This window comes from Artemia franciscana, chromosome 7, assembly GCF_032884065.1.
Source record: "Artemia franciscana chromosome 7, ASM3288406v1, whole genome shotgun sequence".
Classification (NCBI taxonomy): Eukaryota; Metazoa; Arthropoda; class Branchiopoda; order Anostraca; family Artemiidae; genus Artemia; species Artemia franciscana.
Genome location: NC_088869.1, coordinates 4,253,414 through 4,272,508, shown reverse-complemented (window position 1 = coordinate 4,272,508; position 19,095 = coordinate 4,253,414). Strand labels below are relative to the sequence as shown.

At 35.8% G+C, this 19,095-nt stretch overlaps 1 protein-coding gene across 1 annotated transcript in view; it reads right to left on the bottom strand.

Moving 5' to 3' along the window:
* The window catches only part of LOC136028755 (equilibrative nucleoside transporter 1-like), a 166,061-nt gene that overhangs the window by 113,781 nt on the left and 33,185 nt on the right, over window positions 1-19,095 (bottom strand). Inside the window, exon 4 of the mRNA XM_065706640.1 lies at window positions 11,097-11,251. Within this exon, the coding sequence (XP_065562712.1) occupies window positions 11,097-11,251 (155 nt within the window). The remainder of the gene's footprint in view (window positions 1-11,096; window positions 11,252-19,095) is intronic.

Genomic DNA, 19,095 nt, shown 5'->3' with positions numbered 1-19,095 from the left:
TCGTCATTTGTGTCCCGATGTCCCGGTCTGTAATTTCGTCAGTCGAAAACATGACGTCAGTCGACACACAAACATGACGTCACTCGACAGACACACACACACACAGACAACTCATTTTTATATATATAGATATATATATATTATATACTAGCTGTTGGGGTGGCGCTTCGCGTCACCCCAACACCTAGTTGGTGGGGGCGCTTCGCGCCCCCCCCCCCAAGCCCCCCCGCGCGCGTAAGTCGTTACGCGCCATTGTAGTTGTGTCCCTATGTCCCACCTGTGAATATAGATAGATATATATATATATATATATATATATATATATATATATATATATATATATATATATATATATATATATATATATATATATATATATATATATATATATATATATATATGTTTTTAACTACGTAAAACTTGCGAATATACAACATTCTTTGCTGTCCCATTGTCTGTGCATATAAATAGATTGTCAGGTTTACCGACTCTTGAACATGCAACATATAATGGTCCATGGGAAAACAATCCGTATTCAGATCTATACCTCATGATTCTAATGATTACCCTTGAGCTTTGTTGATGGTGATTGCTATCCCCCTGTGCACCCCGGCGTCCCCTTTGTAGTTATGTCCCTGTGTCCCGGTCGTCATTTATATTCCCTGTGTCCCGGTCGTCATTTGTATTCCGGTGTCCCGGTCTGTATATACATTCGTTTTTTAGTTTTGTTTTTCTCCTTTATTTTTTTCCTTTTTTCTTTTTTTCTTTTTTAGTTTATTTAGATTTTTAGATTTTTTAGTTTTTTTATTAGTTTTTAGTTTTTTTGTAGTTTTTACCATTTTTTTACTTTTTTATATTTATTAATATTTTTTAAGTTTTCTTTTTCTCTTATTTTTCAGTTTTTTCCTTTTATTTAGTTTTTTCTTTTTTAGTTTTTAGTTTTTTTTTGTTTTTTACCTTTTTTTAGTTTTTTTAGTTTTTTTAGTTTTTTAGCTTTTTTAGTTTTTTATTAGTTTTTAGTTTTTTTTTAGTTTTTGCCTTTTTTTAGTTTTTTTTAGTTTTTAGTTTTTTACCTTTTTTTAGTTTTTTTTTAGTTTTTTAGCTTTTTTAGTTTTTTTTCTTTTTAGTTTTTTTGTAGTTTTTACCTTTTTTAGTTTTTTTTCTTCTTTTGTATTAGTGTGAAATAATTCAGACGTCATATGCGGACAAACACGACGTCACTCGACAGACAGACAGACCGACATAACCCACAAACAACTTATTTTTGTATATATTTATTCATATTTTTTTAGTTTTCTTTTTCTCTTTTATTTTTCAGTTTTTTCCTTTTTTTAGTTTTTTTCTTTTTTAGTTTTTAGTTTTTTTTTAGTTTTTTACCTTTTTTTAGTTTTTTTAGTTTTTTTAGTTTTTTAGCTTTTTTAGTTTTTTTATTAGTTTTTATTTTTTTTGTAGTTTTTGCCTTTTTTTATTTTTTTCAGTTTTTTTTAGTTATTAGATTTTTACCTTTTTTTAGTTTTTTTTAGTTTTTTGGCTTTTTTAGTTTTTATTTCTTTTTAGTTTTTTTTGTAGTTTTTACCTTTTTTAGTTTTTTTTCTTCTTTTGTATTAGTGTGAAATAATTCAGACGTCATATGCGGAAAAACATGACGTCACCTGATCCACAGATCCACACACAGACAACTTATTTTTATATATATAGATATATATATCTACTAGCTGTTGGGGTGGCGCTTCGCGCCACCCCAACACCTAGTTGGTGGGGCCCTTCGTGCCCCCCCAAGCCCCCCCGCGCGCGTAAGTCGTTACGCGCCATATTAGTTACGCGCCATTGTAGTTGTGTCCCTGTGTCCCACCTGTGAATATAGATAGATTTATATATGTGTTTCAAACTACGTAAAAATTGCGAATATACAACATTCTTGGCTTTCCCATTGTCTGTCCATATACAAAGCCGTATGTACTAATAATGACGTCATATGCAAACGCTCTTTTTACAAACAAACAAACATGCATACACACAACTCGTTTTTATATAGATAGATAGATAGATAGATACAATACAAATTAACTAGGTAAAACTTGTGAATATACAACAGTCTTCGCTGTCCCATTGTCTGTGCGTATAAATAGATTGTCAGGTTTACCGACCCTCAAAGATGCAACATACAATTGTACATTGGTAAAGCAATCTGTATTAAGATCTATACCGCATTTTTCTAGTGATTGCCCTTGAGCTTTGTTGATGGTGGTTGCAAATGCTAATCGAATTGGGAATTGCAATCTTTTAAATTGAAAAAGCAGATCCGTTGGAATCATGGGAATGCGAGGAATAAGAACAGCCTCACCCTCATAAGGCCCTGTCAAGATTGTGGCATCTATTAGGTTTTCCATTGTTTTTTTTTTTACGGCAAGTCGCGTGCCATTGCAAAGCTTTGGTGGGTTGATATTTCTTAAAAGTATTATTGGTACGCCTATTTTTAGTTGTAGCAGGTGTGGTGGACACCCTGAAGGATCTATGGAATTTAAAAATTCAGATGGATAATTAACCGCTTCATTTGGTTCCGAAATACAAATTAACTTAAAACTTGCGAATATACAACATTCTTCGCTGTCCAATTCTCGCTGCATATAAATAGATTGTCAGGTTTACCGACCCTCGAACATGCAACGTACAATTGTCCATGGGAAAAACAATCAGTATTAAGATCAATACCACATTTTTCTAATGATTGACCTTGAGCTTTGTTAATGGTGATTGCAAATGCTAATCGAATTGGGAATTGCAATCTTTTAAATTGAAAAGGCAGATCTGTTGGAATCATGGGAATGCGAGGAATAAGAACAGCCTCACCCTCAAAAGGCCCTGTCAGGATTGTGGCCTCTATTAGGTTTTCCATTGTTTTTTTTACGGCAAGTCGAGTGCCATTGCAAAGCTTTGGTGGGTTTATATTTCTTAAAAGTATTATTGGTACGCCTATTTTTAGTTGTAGCACGTGTGGTGGAAACCCTGAAAGATCTATGGAATTTAAAAATTCAGATGGATAATTAACCGCTTCATTTGGTTCCAAAACTGTGTCGACTGACTTGTAAAGGACTGCTTGGTCTTGAATCTTGGTCAAAACAATATTGTTGATTTCGTGGACGTCTATATTTTTGGGTGCGAGAATCGCTCTTTCACTTAGCCATTTATTATTTTTATAATTTTTTAGAATATTCGGAAATACTTTTTCAATCAATTCATTTTTGGACGTCACTAAATTACAGAAATCAGCAGGTAGTTGTATACGTCCTGAAATTGAGTCTACTGGGAGCTTTCCGTTTCCCATTGCCAGCAATTGATCTGAAAATGTTTGACCAGAGTCATCGTTTTGCAATCGGACACGCATATTTGTAGTTAATTTTAATGTTTTTACGTGTGCCCATAAATTAGAATTTTTCAGGCAAGCATTCATTTCGTCTGCAGGAGTTGATCTAGGTATTATAGGTAATGTTTGCCTGAAATCTCCCGCAAGCAATATTAAGGTGCTGCCAAAGGGTTTCGACTTCCCTCGCAAATCTTTCAAGCATTGGTCCAGAGCCTCGAGCGATTTTTTGTGTGCCATTGTGCACTCATCCCAAATAATAAGTTTGCATTGCTGCAATACTTTACCCATCCCAGATGATTTGGAAATATTGCACGTGGGAGTTTCTGTAGAATGCAAGTTCAGAGGCAATTTCAAAGCGGAATGAGCAGTTCTTCCTCCAGGCAGCAATGTTGCGGCTATTCCGGACGACGCAATTGCCAACGCTATATCATTTTTAGATCGAATTGATGCCAGAATCAGTTTTATCACAAACGTTTTACCAGTACCTCCTGGCGCATCCAAAAAGATAATTTCTCCAACGTTGTTATCGACACAATGCATTATCGTATCATAAATGTCTTTTTGTTCCGACGTTAACTTGGAAATGTTATTTTGTACATACGACAATAGATCACTCGTACTGTAACTTTGTTCACGATCCAATTCTACACATGTCGAAACAGCAGCGATACGGTTAGGTGAAGGCATTCCCAAACCCTGAAGAGGTTTGTTTGCCATACTTATGCACAAATCTTCTATAACAACTAAAGTGTAGTTATAAATTTCTGATGTAAAATCAAAAGTCATGTCTGACGTCTCTAACTGTTTTCGATGAAGTATATCTTCGGACATTTTTGACTTATATTTTTCCCATAAATCTGTAGGAGCTGATGGAGAGCAAGTTGTTAAAATGATGCCAAACAATGCACGAATTTGACTTGGGGTTGACGTTTCGCACGCGTCATTGATGCAGTTATCCCAGTGTTGGTCATTCTCCAATAAATTCAGAGCTTGGCATGCACTACGGTAAGTGTCATGTATAGTACCATTTACAGTCCTCAAATACTCAAAGGATGTCGGACCGGGTACATTCACCAAAAGCAGGCGTAGAAAGAAGCATTCATGTTGATTGGGGTGAACGGTGTAGAGTCTTCCTATCGTGGTATCTTTGAAGATGGTAGGTTGGCCGTCGACTGACTTACCCTGTTTTCGACGTTCAAATACTTTATTTTTAGTATTCCACGTGTAATACGAAGGCACTTCAGTATACAGCAGTTTTTTTGCAAAAGAATCATTTATGCAAAGCGAAAAAAAAGCTGTTAATGTTGTATCCGGTGGATTCAGGACTCTTTGTTGCACGTTGGTTTCCGTGAAATAAACACGTTGACCATTCTGTAAATGTACTGCTAAGTGAACAACAGCTGGACTACGTTCATGTATCGGAAATGAAAGAATTCGCCAAACAGCTTCATTACTGCTTATGTATCTTCCAGCCTAATATTCTACGATTTCATCGAAATCTTTGATTTCGGACTGCAAGCCAAAAACTGCCATGTCACTGCCTTTGTTGACGTATTTACATATGTATTTGATTGCCTTTACGGAGTTACAGTATTCAACGTTTATGTGTGCATTAAATGTTTTTGATAATAAAGGGGAATATGGAACAACCCACTGGTTATCTACTTCGATGGTGGTACCGTTACGCTTCTTTATTATTGCTGTTTTACCGCCATCTTCAGTAGATCTTCTTCTATATTGTGGGTAACCATCATTGCCAGTAATTGTTTTGGGTACTAAAAGTCGAGGATATTGCTTTGTGCACCTTCCTTTGGCCATGCATGGTGAATTTTCGTTCAGTGCACCGCAAGGTCCATGTATCATATTTTTTACAATAATATCATGTAACCCCTTATCGACATTTTTATCAGGTATTTCAGCGGAAATCACATCATCAATTTCGTTTGAAGTAATTTTTTTATGTAGCCAGATTAGTATATGTGCGTGTGGCAAACCTCGTTTTTGCCATTCCACTGAGTACATCCAGCATCGCACTGACCCAAACACTTCATGTTTTACAAGGTAGTTTATCAGTGATTTCAACTTTTGCCGGAAGACACGTGCCGTAATGTCATGCCTATGAACCGCCGATTGTCCTTGAAGTAAAAGCTGCAGTATCTCGTCCCAAGATTGATTACATGTAAATGTAATAAATAAATCTGGACGACCATAGAGACGAACATACGCAATAGCATCTTGAGCATATTCATGCATATGACGGGGACTGCCAGCATATGACGAAGGTAAAATTGTTAATCTTCCAACGTTTGTGGTATTACCGTCATTTATAACTGCATCTCGCAAATGAATGTATTGTTCAGAGCGGAGCTTGGTCTGATTCAGGCGGATATATAGCAAACGTTCTGATTCAATTTTAGCATACATATCCACGACAAATTGGTGAAACAATTCACGGCATTTTAAAATATAATTTTCTTCATCCTGCCGAATCATTAGTCTATAGGAATAATAATGCATTGCACTGCATTTCTTATTCATTTCTTTGTTAGTGGCTGGATTCATCAATTTAATATTAAAGTGATAGCCGTCGGCTCCATCCCAAAAAATGATAGGATATTGTAGGGCATCGTAGCATCGATGAGTTTCAGCAATTCTTAACAACTGAGCGTTTCGCTTATGTAGAATAATATCTCGAGGTAAAAACTGATCACCGACCATAACGATTGCCACTTCGTCGATAGTCGGAGCATTGTATCTACGCACATGTTGGCCAGGAGGCGTTTTGTCAGCGGAAATAACAATTTTATGAGTATCAGTAGGCATCAAATCGATGGCTGTTTTGAACAGACGCACTAACTTATTATTTTCGTGGAAAAGATGTTGCAATTGGGAAACGATTGTCCTTTCAACGTTGGGAGAAATTTCGCAACGTGCATTCAATTCAGAATTTCTATCACTGATGAAGTACAATTGTAAAAATTTATGATTCTCGCCTGAGAATGGTAGAAGGGACCCTGCTTTATGATAAATTTGCCCTTTTACTTTGAAAGTAGACATAAATTGATCTGGATTTTCGATTTGGGCTCCAAACGACGTCATTTGGAAACATGAGTTGTATTGTCTGATTTTTGACAAAAAACGCTTAGATTCTGACGTAGTTCCAGTAAGGAAAGTCTTCAATGGCTCTGGTGGTGCAGCCAATAGAGGAAGTTTAACTTTTCCTGAGGCGCAACACATTCCCATTGTTTCACCATTGAATTTCAAGGCCTTGCAATAGGGACAAATTTTAGACATTGTCCCGATTTGAACACATCTACTCAAGCTATAATCATCGACTGGGTTGTACCTGAATGCCAGGCGATAACTTTCAGATTGCTCTGATTCCTCGGCACGCTTTCTTTTCTTACTTTCTCTATCTGCAGCAAGCCTGTTTCCCTGCTGGTCTTTTGATTCCTCGGCACGCCTTCTTTTTTCACTTTCTCTTTTAGCAGCAAGTCTGCTTCTGCGTTGCTCTGGTAGTTCCTCGGCACGCCTTCTTTTTTCACTTTCTCTTTTAGCAGCAAGTCTGCTTCTGCGTTGCTCTGGTAGTTCCTCGGCATGCTTTCTGTTCTTTCTTTCTCTATCAGCCTCAAGCCTGTTTCCCTGCTGGTCTTTTGATTCCTCGGCACGCCTTCTTTTTTCACTTTCTCTTTTAGCAGCAAGTCTGCTTTCGCGTTGCTCTGGTAGTTCCTCGGCACGCTTTCTTTTCTGACTTTCTCTATCAGCAGCAAGTTTTTTGGCATAGACTCTTTGAGCATCTTCATCAGTCATTGTAAACTTAAACATTAATAGAATTCTACGCGAACATATGTCTTATATAACTTGAATGACGTCACCTTCAAAGCAAAAATGATGGCAACTAATTTCATGACGTCAGCCGAAACATGACGTCACCTGATCCACACACAGACAACTTATTTTTATATATATAGATATATATATATATATATATGTATATATATATATATATATATATATATATATATATATATATATATATATATATATATATATATATATATATATATATATATATATATATATAATAACTTCTAAGAAGCCGAAGAATTTTTAATAGTTTTTTTTTTAACAAACCGAATGAGTGGCACCTTCGAGCTGACTCGGTCAACTTATTCCATACAATTTGATTTGCAATTAAAGGATTAAAATCTGACCTTACACAAGGAGTAAAAGAAACTTGAATATGATTTTTGGTATTGCGAAGATTATAATTATTCTGATCAGAGGTGAAAGATGGCGGACACTTAGGGGATAGGGGAGTTCATCATGAAGCTGAGAAAAAGTAAAACATGCACACGAAAGAATATACAGTGACTCGAGGTCAAGGAACGGGATAACTCTTGAACGATTAGTTTCCTTAATGAGGTTTCTAGCTTTATTGTAAACCTTAGAAAGTGGTTTTAACAATGAAAGAAAGGTTGACATCCATACTATTGGACAGTAAGAAACATAAGATTTGATCAAGCAGTGAAAAAGGATTTCCAAAGTTGATCCAGGGAAAATATGTTTAAGATTCCTTAAAATACCGGGACTCCTGCATATCTTCATTTTAATCAAATCAATGTGACGTTTGAAAGATAAGTTTTCATCAACAAGAATGCCCAAAAACAATCGTATCGATCTTCAGATCTATGAATTATCCCATTTGGCTGAAGAATTTCTAATAACTGGGGATAAATCTGAGAAACATGCGAAAATATAAAAAAACTGGACTTGGGAATATTTTAGGGTAAGATAACTAGCATCAAGCCATAAAATTACTCTCTCAAATAAATTTTCCAAATTTAATCGAAGCTCAGATTCGCAATTTCCCGAAGTGCCAAGTGTGCTGGTACCCAAAGTGTTGAAAATCTGTGGAAAAGGTACCGGAAGTGTTGAAAATATGTGGAAAAAAGGTACCTAAAGTGTTGAAAATCTGTGGAGAAGGTACCGAAAGTGTTGAAAATCAGTGGAAAAGGTACCCAATGTGTCAAAAATCTGTGGAAAAGGTACCCAATGTGCTGAAAATCTGTGAAAAAGGTACCCAATGTGCAAAAACCTGTAGAAAAGGTACCCAATATGTTGAAAACCTGTAGAAAAGGTACCCCATGTGTTGAAAATCTATGCAAAAGGTTCCGAATGTGTTCAAAATCTATGGAAAAGGTACCGCATGTGTTAAAAATCTGTGGAAAAGAAACCCAATGTGTTGAAAATCTGTGGAAAAGATACCCAAAGTGTGGAAAATATGTGGAAAATGGTACCTAAAGTGTTGAGAATCTGTAGAGAAGGTACAAAGTATGTTGAAAATCTGTGGAAAAGGTACCCAATGTGCTGAAAATCTGTGAAAAAGGTACCCAATGTGCTAAAAATGTGCGAAAAAGGTACCCAATGTGCTAAAAACCTGTAGAAAAGGTACCCAATATGTTGAAAAACTATAGAAAAGATACCCCATGTTCTGAAAATCTATAGAAAAGGTTCCGAATGTGTTGAAAATCTATGGAAAAGGTACCGAATGTGTTGAAAATCTGTGGAAAAGATACCCAATGTGTTGACGATCTGTGGAAAAGGTACCCAAAGTGTTGAAAACCTCTGGAAAAGGTACCCAAAGTGCTGAGAATCTGTAAAAAAGGGTACCCAGTGTTGAAAATCTATGGTAAAGGTACGCAAAAAGTTGAAAATCTGAGATAAAGGTACCCAAAGTGTTGAAAATCTGCGAAAAAGGTACCCAAAGTGTTGAAAATCTATGAAAAAAGTACTGAAAGAGTTAAAGTTCTAACGTAAATCAAGTTTTAACACACAAACCGGGAAATAAACTAGTTAATATGAGCAATATCGACGGTTTGAAACCGTGTGCAGTTTAAAAACTTTGATATCGTCACTTTATATTAGTGATTTTGGTCAAATGGTGCTGGCGTTGACAATAAAATGGCGCTGGCCGTGGAAAGAAAATTGTTACCCAAAAGCATCTCCGCTTCATTATTTTGATTTATGAAAAGTTTAAGAGATGTAGTTTTAACGCACTAACCAAAAACAAACTTGTTAATGTGCCCCTACCACTGGTTTGAGTCTCATTTTTCTTATATTCTGAAGACCAAAGAACAATTCGTACCGGTAATTATTTTTCTAGAAATTTCAAATTAAAACATTATAGGTCTCTATAATGGCATTAAGTATCTACCACACGTTTATAGAAATTACATAATATCTCTATGACTATCTAACTGTATGCTAAAAAGACATACAATTCTAAAGAAAAGATATTTTATAGACATAAGAAGTTGCTCGTTTAAAGAGTATACATATTCTTTAATCTTTTGTTTTAAGTCATTAGGTGTCAAATAAGAAATAACAATTGAGTTAAGAATACCTGGTGAGAGTGATACTGTTGCTTGTCTTCTAACCATAGATTCCACTGACGATTTGATGTATTCGTTGTGATACTGGCTGTCAAATGTCTTTTAGCCGCAGATCTCTCGAGATAGAGAGAGAATGTCGACTTTTTTAGGAAACGTCAAATATTTCAAATTTTTTTATGTAAAATATTTAATGATATGTAGAATTAATGTAGAATTTGTCTTCTAGCCACGAATCTCTCTCTCTCTCTCGTGAGAGAGAGAGAGAGAGAAAATTTCGATTCTTTTAAGTGTTTTGTATTATATTTTGATGATTACCTAGCTGACTTTTTATGAACCTTATTTTGCTAATTTCAATAGATTGTTCCATAACTTCAAAACATCAATTTTCCTGATTTACACCTTTCCTTACTATATTTGAAAACAAAATTAAAAATATTAATACATATTATTGTTGTTTTTAATTGCCGTTAAAATTTCAGAAGGATTAATACCCAGGATTTGCTGAGTAATAAATTTTCTTGAAACGGAATCGCACACCAAAAAAAACTTGAGAACCACATTAGAGTCTACATAAGTACACTAAGTTCTCATGGCTATCTTGGACTACGAATAAAAGATTCTCGTAATTATCGTGGTTTCAAATTCTACAGCCAGCAATTTTTTTTTAACTTTTTTTCATTTATCGAAATACAGACTCACTTGTATTCATAAAATCCGTCCACAAAGAGCACGGATTTTTCTAACTTTTTTTCTAGACTTTTCTAAACCATTTTTTCTAACTTTTTTTCATTTATCGAAATACAGACTTACTTGTATCCATAAAATCCGTGCACAAAGAGCACCGATTTTTCTAACTTTTTTCTAGACTTTTCTAAACCATTTTTTCTTTTTTTCTAAACCATTTTTTTCTAACTTTTTTTCATTTACCGAAATACAGACTTACTTGTATCCATAAAATCCGTGCACAAAGAGCACGGATTTTTCTAACTTTTTTTCTAGACTTTTCTAAACCATTTTTTCTTTTTTTCTAAACCATTTTTTTCTAAGTTTTTTACATTTATTGAAATACAGACTTACTTGTATCCATAAAATCCGTGCACAAAGAGCACCGATTTTTCTAACTTTTTTCTAGACTTTTCTAAACCATTTTTTCTAAACCATTTTTTTCTAACTTTTTTTCATTTACCGAAATACAGACTTACTTGTATCCATAAAATCCGTGCACAAAGAGCACGGATTTTTCTAACTTTTTTTCTAGACTTTTCTAAACCATTTTTTCTTTTTTTCTAAACCATTTTTTTTCTAACTTTTTTACATTTATCGAAATACAGACTTACTTGTATCCATAAAATCCGTGCACAAAGAGGACAATCATTGATGGAATTGTTGCAGTTACACACAAGTCTGCTTCAAACGTTGCTTGAAGAGAAGATTTAGGCATGCCATAATGATAGTGTGAGTTGTTCAAATCACGGAATTTATAAAGCCAATACTATAATGAAAAAAAAATGCAATTAGATAAATGAAACTACACAAAACGGACATTTAAGTTTTTTCGTTAATTTTTATTATATTATTTAACAAAATACCCAGTCTGAGGACATGTCAGACTTGTGGATCTTTTTCTCACCTTGACAGATTTATGGGAACCAATTTTTACGACCTTTGTAAAAAGTAAAAAAAAAAAACGAAGACAGATGAATTACATGAACACTAGCATCATATAGCAATATTCCTCCAACTTTTTGATAATGGGGTCCAGGAGGCCAATTCCTGTCTCTATGCCCGCGTTCGCAAAATATAAGAAATGTTTAACTTCCGGTTTACAAATTAAATTAGAAAAAGCTGTAAATTCTTCAACTATATTTTTTTTCTAGCTTTTATTCAAAGTACTTATTGATATAAGAAAAATCAAAGATTTCATGTTTAAATTTTCATTTCTACAATTGACCATATTTTTTGCGTATCAACTGAAAGTTAGAATTTGGATATTCCTGCTTCTCGGAGTTTAGCTTATTAAACCGAGCTCTTAAACTTTCAAAGTCAACAAAAGAAAGCTGAGATGAATTAATTTTTATTCTTGGAACCTTTAGAAGCTTTAAGACATTTCTTAAAATTGGAAACTGAAAATATTGGAAAACGCTTAGAGTGGAGAGATCAGGATGAAACATGATGGGAACAATAAGGACAAGTTCTAGATAGGCTACGTGATTGACATAATTGGATTTGGGGGGGGGGATTTCCGGTGCTTTAGCATGTCCGGTGCTTCTGGACGTGCTAGGACGATGAAAATTGGTAGGCGTGTCAGGGACTTGCAAAAATTGACTTATAAAAGTCGTTTTCCCGATTCGACCATTTGGGGGGCTGGAGGGAAAGGAAAAATTGAAAAAATGAGGTATTTTTAGCTAACAAATGGATGATCAGATCTTAATGAAATTTGATATTTGGAAGGACCTTGTGTCCCAGAGCTTGTATTTCAAATCCTGTCCGTATCCGGTGATTGGGTGAGGAAACATATGTATGAGCTTTCTCAGAATTCCGATATTCCTAGATACCATACGGAAAGATTCTCATAAAGCAAAATGAGACATGGCGATCACTAGGTCTATTGAGAGAACCCTTCCCTTCTGAAACTTGGGGGCAAGGTAAGCTTAGCAAGATTTAATGTCAGGGCATTAGTATCGATCCACATAATTATTCTCTAAAATAAAAGACTACGAATCTCAGGCATTTGTACAATAGAAATGTTTTTGGCACCAAAATGTTGATAAAAATTTGCTTAATAGAGTGTCCAAAATCGACAGAGAAGGATTGCCCCTTTTTCAGGGAAAAGGGGTAAAAAAGGGGGTTCCTCAAAAAGGAATTCTGCATATTCGATTTTGGCCAGGACATATTATTAAGCAAATTTTTCTGGACGTTTTGAAACCAAAAATATTTCTGTTACTCAAATCCCGGGTAAAAAACCATGTTTTTCCTGGACTATTTCCGCAATTGGAAAATTCCTGAATATAATAAAGGCGTTTAGTCTTCCGAATCAAAGAATTATAAATATTCCTGCAATTTCTGAAACGTTTAAAACGAGTAGCAGCTGCACGTGTCGATTACTTTGCTGACTTGTAAGATTCCCAAAGGTTATTTTTCTTCTTCAGCTTCTGAGAAGGCCTGGAATCATCCATTAAATTAAGAAAATAAGAGAATCAAAAGAGTAAGTGGAGGTAACACACAAATAGACAACGTAAGTTTTAAAAGATCCATAAAAAGACTCAAACTATGAAAAACTAGAGCTAAGAGCTCATAAGTCACGTGTGACGATGGCGGAAGAGCCAAGAGCCAAGAGCTCACATGGCATGAGCTCTAGCAAAATTCTAAGAATCAACAGATTGATTTAAAATCAGAGGAAAATCAGAAGCTTAATGCCGGTCGGGATTTAAAATAAGAGCTCTCAGACACGAGGTCCTTCTAAATATCAAAATGCATTAAGATTCCATCACCCGCTCGTAAGTTAAAAATACTCATTTTTTTCTGATTTTTCCTCTCCCTTCAGTCCCCCACATGGTCGAATCGGGGAAAACACGACTTTATCAAGTCAATTTGTGCAGGTCCCTGACACGCCTACCAAATTTCATCGTCCTAGCACGTCCAGAAGCACCGAAATCGCCAAAGCACTGGCCCCCACCTAATTCCCTCAAAGGGAGCTGATCCAATCCCGTTACATCAATCACATATCTACGAAATTTGCTTATTCTACCCAACAAGTTTCATCCCAATCTCTCTACTCTAAGCGTTTTTCCAAGATTTCCGGTTTTCCCCCTCCAGCTCCCCCTAATGTCTCACCAGATCAGGTTGAGATTTAAAACAAGAGCTTTGAGACATGAGTTTCTTCTAAATATTGAATTTCATAAAGATCCGGTCACCCGTTCTTAAGTTAAAAATACCTCAATTTATCTAAGTTTTCAGAATTAACACCCCCGCCCCCGACTCCCCCAAAGAGATCAGATTCAGTCAAGTTATGTCAATCACGTATCTAGGACTTGAGCTTATTCTTCCGCCAAGTTTCATCCCACTCTCTCCACTCTAAGCATTTTCCCAGATTTCCCGTTTCCCCCTCCAACTCACCCAATATCATCAGATACGGTCAGGATTTAAAAAAAGAGCTCTAAGACAAAAGTTCTTCTAAATATCAAGTTTCATTAGGATCTTATCACCCATTCGTAAGCTTAAAACACCTCATTTTTTCAATGTCCCCTCTCCCTCCAGTTCCCCCCCCAGATGTTCAAATCGAGAAAACAACTGTTATCAAGTCAGTTTGTGCAAGTCCCTGACACGCCGACCAATTTTCATAGTCCTAGCATGTCCAGAAGCACCAAACTTGCCAAAGCACTGGAAATCCCCCCAACTCCCCCAAACAGGGCGGATCCATTCCAATTATGTCAATCACGTATCTAGAATTTGTCGTTATTCTTCCCATCAAGTTTCATTCCGATCTCTCCATTCTAAGCGTTTTCCAATATTTCCAGTTTCCAAAATTACTGTTTCCCCCCTCCAACCCCCTATGTCCCCAGATCCGGTTCGAATTGAAAATGGAGCATCTGAGACGTAAGATCTTTCTATATATCGAGTTTCATTAAGATCCAATCACCCATTCGTAAGATAAAGACACCTCAATTTTCACGTTTTCCGAGATTTCTAGTTTCTCCCTCCAATTCCCCCCCCCCAATCTCACCAGATCTGGCCGAGATTTAAAATAATAGCTTTGAAGCACAAGATTTTTCTAAATATGAAATTTCATTAAGATCTGATCATTTTTTCGGAAGTTACAAATACCTTATTTTTTCTAATTTTTCCGATTTACCCCTCCCCCGCCCGAACTCCCCCAAAGAGAGCGAATCCGGTCTGGTAATGTTAGTCACGTACCTTGGACTTGTGCTTATTCTTCCCACCAAGTATCATCTTGATCTCTTCACTCCAAGCATTTTCTAAGATTTTCGGTTCCCTCCCAACTCCCCCCAATGAGACTGGATCCGGTCAGAATTTAAAATAAGAGATCTTAGTTACGAGGTCCTTCTAAATATGAAATTTCATTAAGATCCGATCACTCCTTCGTAAGTTAAAAATACCTCATATTTTCTAATTTTTCAGATTTAACCCCCTCCCCCAACTCCCCCAAAGAGAGCGAATCCGTTTCGGTTATCTCAATCACATATCTAGGACTTGTGTTTATTTTCCCGCCAATTTTCATCCCGATCCCTCCACTCTAAGCGTTTTCCGAGATTTTAGGTTTCCCCCTCCTACTCCCTCCAATTTCGCCGGATCCGGTCGGGATTTAAAAAAAGCTGTGAGACACGATATCCTTCTAAATATCAAATCTCTTTAAGATCCGATCACCTGTTCGTAAGTTAAACATACCTCATTTTTTCTTATTTTTCTGAATTAAGCGTCCCCCCACTCCCTCCAGATGGTCAAATCGGGAAAAAGACTATTTCTAATTTAATTTGGTCTCGTCCCTGATACTCCTGCCACATTTCATCGTCCTAGCTTATTTGGAAGTGCCTAAACTAGCAAAACCCGGAACCGACAGACAGACAGACCGACTGAATTTGCGATCGCTACATCTCACTTGGTAAATACCAAGTGCCATAAAAATCCATAACTCTGTCAAATATATCTCTTGGCGTCTCTGCTAACCGGGATCTAAGAAGGGATATAAAAATCTAAAAATAGGGGTCCTCTCACTCACCATCTTCTTAGATATATACAAAAAAAAATCTACATATACAAAAAAAAACAAAAAAACAAAAAAAAACAGGAAAATGGTCCGATAGATAGTTTACTAGTACAAAATTCTGCACAAAATTAAGAGAGGGGAAAACATTTCCTATCAAGGATAGCGTTACATAATTACGCGTGCCGGAATACAAACTGTAGCTAAAGTTCCAGCAGTGGGCAGAGATGATACAAAATCCGGGTGATTTTAGGTACAAGACCAAACCAATCCAAGGTTGAAATCTCCCATTATTATAAGCTCCCAACGAACGAGATTGTATTATCTCCAAAAGATCATCTAGGATTGAAATACAATAGGTGTCTATTATTTATTTTTCCTATCTGCTTTGGCTTTCGTTAGCTTTTTTCTCGGCTCCACAACTCCTTGTCTTCGTCTAGATTTATACTCAATTCCAATTTAACAGCGGTATGCTTATAGGCAGTCTGTGGATATGTTAGTCACGTGGTAGTCCGCATGAACGAAAAACGGTACTAAGTATCGTTTCCACGCAGGACAACCAATCCTGTTTCATGTTCCAAATATTTCAAAAGGGTGACTTTTTCACAACAACGACCAATTTAGAACACTAAAAGACGACTAAAGTTAACTAATTGGCTGCTATTTAATGACAAGCTGCGTTTCCACCTCATATTCTAGCATGACAAACACATTTCCAACAACTAAATAGGAGGCAAAACGTTCTCATTACAGGAAGTTCCCTTAGAAATTAAAGTTTATCCCAGTCTTTAATTAGCTGTATGTTTTCCAAAGTGGCAACACTGAAGTCTTCTTAAAAACTATTAATTTGGTTAGTAGTGAATAGGATGTTAACAAGACTGGAAACTCTTGTGGGTCTGAGAAAAAAAAATCCGAATGCCACCTAAGCTCATGAAATGTTTAAAAACTTCATGTCGAAGAAATAAATTCCATATAAATGAACATAAAAAAAACTTTAACTAACAAAAGGTTCCGTAAATAAACAGGATGAGAATACACGTTTCATTCCACAAAAAATATATTTTTTTTTTCTACAAGAAACAATCCAATATTACATTGGATAGTGCTCAACCGTTAAAAAAAAAATGTTTTCCGGAATAATTTTGTGCTTTGACTCTTAATCTCCATAAATTTTCCAAGATCAAATAAGTATATATTATGGGACCTACAAAGTCTCTTTTATAAAATAAAACTATATAAAATATTTTCAGAGTCATCAATTTTTTTCTATTTAAAGTAATATTCTGAAAAAACATTTGTTAAAAGATCACACGTAGGATAAAATTTAAATTATAAAGTTTTGAAATTATAATATAACCGGAAAGGCAAGTTCTTACAAAGAGGGTCCTACCCAGATATGTTATGTTAATATACTTCAATTGCATTCGGAAATCATTAATAGTATAAATTAAAACTTAATTCCCTTTAAAATATCGTTTAAGTATTCAAGACACAATTTCAGAAAAGCGATTCTGTGGGGTTCACATAACCAAGAGCTTTTTTTATGCAGGACATGATTCGACAACTTCCTAATCTATCATAGCTTTGAAGGACTGTAACAGAGAGACTTTGGTTCTAGCTAGAAGATACTTATCAGCAGCTATGTTTGAAAGCTGACAATACAGACATTCAGAAATACCTCTAAGAGGTTGGTACCAAATCATGGCTGCAGTGGTTGCCAAACCTCGTAAAGAGCGAATCAAGGCCCATAGTAACCGAATGTTACCAAGAAGATATCTAGTGAAAAAAGCTTCAAAATTGACATTGGCTCAAAATAATAATTATTGTTTAGATTCAGCAAAACAATGATTTGTAGCTAGTAAAAGATATTTTGATGATTTTAATGCAGAGCCTAATACCCCTGAAAAATCTGGTCAAATCGAAGTAAAATATAGAACATTGAAGCCACCGTCATTAATTTGACTGTTTGCTATTCCTGATAAGGTAGTTATTTTCATTCGTCCTTCCGTTCTTTCTTCCTCGGCAGAGCCTGCTAGGTACTCTTTTGATAACGTAAAAAGAGCCCAAGACGATTCAAACATAACGTCATATCGGAAAAAAAGTACAACATGGACATAACTATCATCATTTCGTCTATTTACTTTCTTCTAGCAAAAACTGCAAAATTCCACACTTTTGAATATGGGAGCTTGAAACCTCTACAGTAAGGTTCTCTGACATGCTGAATGTGGTGGTGTGTTTTTCAATGAGATCACTTGATTTTTTAGAGGTGTTTTCCCCTTTTTGAAAATCGGGCATTTTTTCACATGCTCGTAGCTTTAGGTAACAAAAAACTTTATGAACTTTTTTATATTTGGAATCAGCATAAAAATCCAATTCTTTTCATGTATCTATTTTTTTTTTAAACAAACTATATATATAAAAATAAGTTGTTTGTTTGTGTGTCTGTCTGTCTGTCGACTGACGTCATTATAAGGATTGAGCTGTATGTCGTCATGAAGTTAGTTGTCGTCATGTTTGTAATGACGATGCTTAGTATATGACGTCATTATAATTATTTAAGAAAATCGTTCAAAGACAAATTTTTAATTGTAAGAAGATCGTTGAAAGAGAAATATTTAATTGTAAAATGACTGAAGAACCTACAATGGCAACAGCCGAGGAAGCTGCTCAAAGAGTGTATGCCAAAAGACTTGCGGCTGATAGAGAAAGTAAGAAAAGAAAGCGTGCCGAGGAATCACAAGAACAGCATGAAAACAGGCTTGCGGCTGATAGAAAATGTAAGAAAAGAAAGCGTGCCGAGCAATCACAAGAACAGCATGAAAACAGGCGTGCGGCTAAAGAACGCAAAACCGCGCAATTAGATGAAAATCCACCTGGACAGCGAGAGTCAAAACATATCAAAACTGAAAATGATAGCGATGATGATTGGGTTTGGGATTTTGACTTGGATAAGGTCATCAATGCCTACCAGATCATAGTTAAAAACAAAGGTTCGGCGATATGTATTTCATAGTGACGCTGAAAAATAAAGAAGAAAAAGAAAACTGAAAAAAGAAAAAAGGTAAAAAACTAAAAACAAAACAAAAAGAAAAAACACTAAAAGAGAAATTACAGACCGGGACACAAATGACGACCGGGACAGAGGGAATATAAATAACGACCGGGACACAGGTATTTAAGAGAATCATTCAAAGACAAATTTTTAATTGTAAGAAGATCGTTGAAAGAGAAATTTTTAATTGTAAAATGACTGAAGAACCTACAATGGCAACAGCCGAGGAAGCTGCTCAAAGAGTCTATGCCAAAAGACTTGCGTGCCGAGGAATCACAAGAACAGCATGAAAACAGACTTGCGGCTGATAGAGAAAGTAAGAAAAGAAAGCGTGCCGAGGAATCACAAGAACAGCATGAAAACAGGCTTGCGGCTAAAGAACGCAAAACCGCGCAGTCAGATGAAAATCCACCTGGACAGCGAGAGTCAAAACATATCAAAACTGAAAATGATAGCGATGATGACTGGGTTTGGGATTTTGACTTGGATAAGGTCATTAATGCCTACCAGATTTTAGTCAAAAAAAACAAAGGTTCGGCGATATGTATTTCATAGTGAC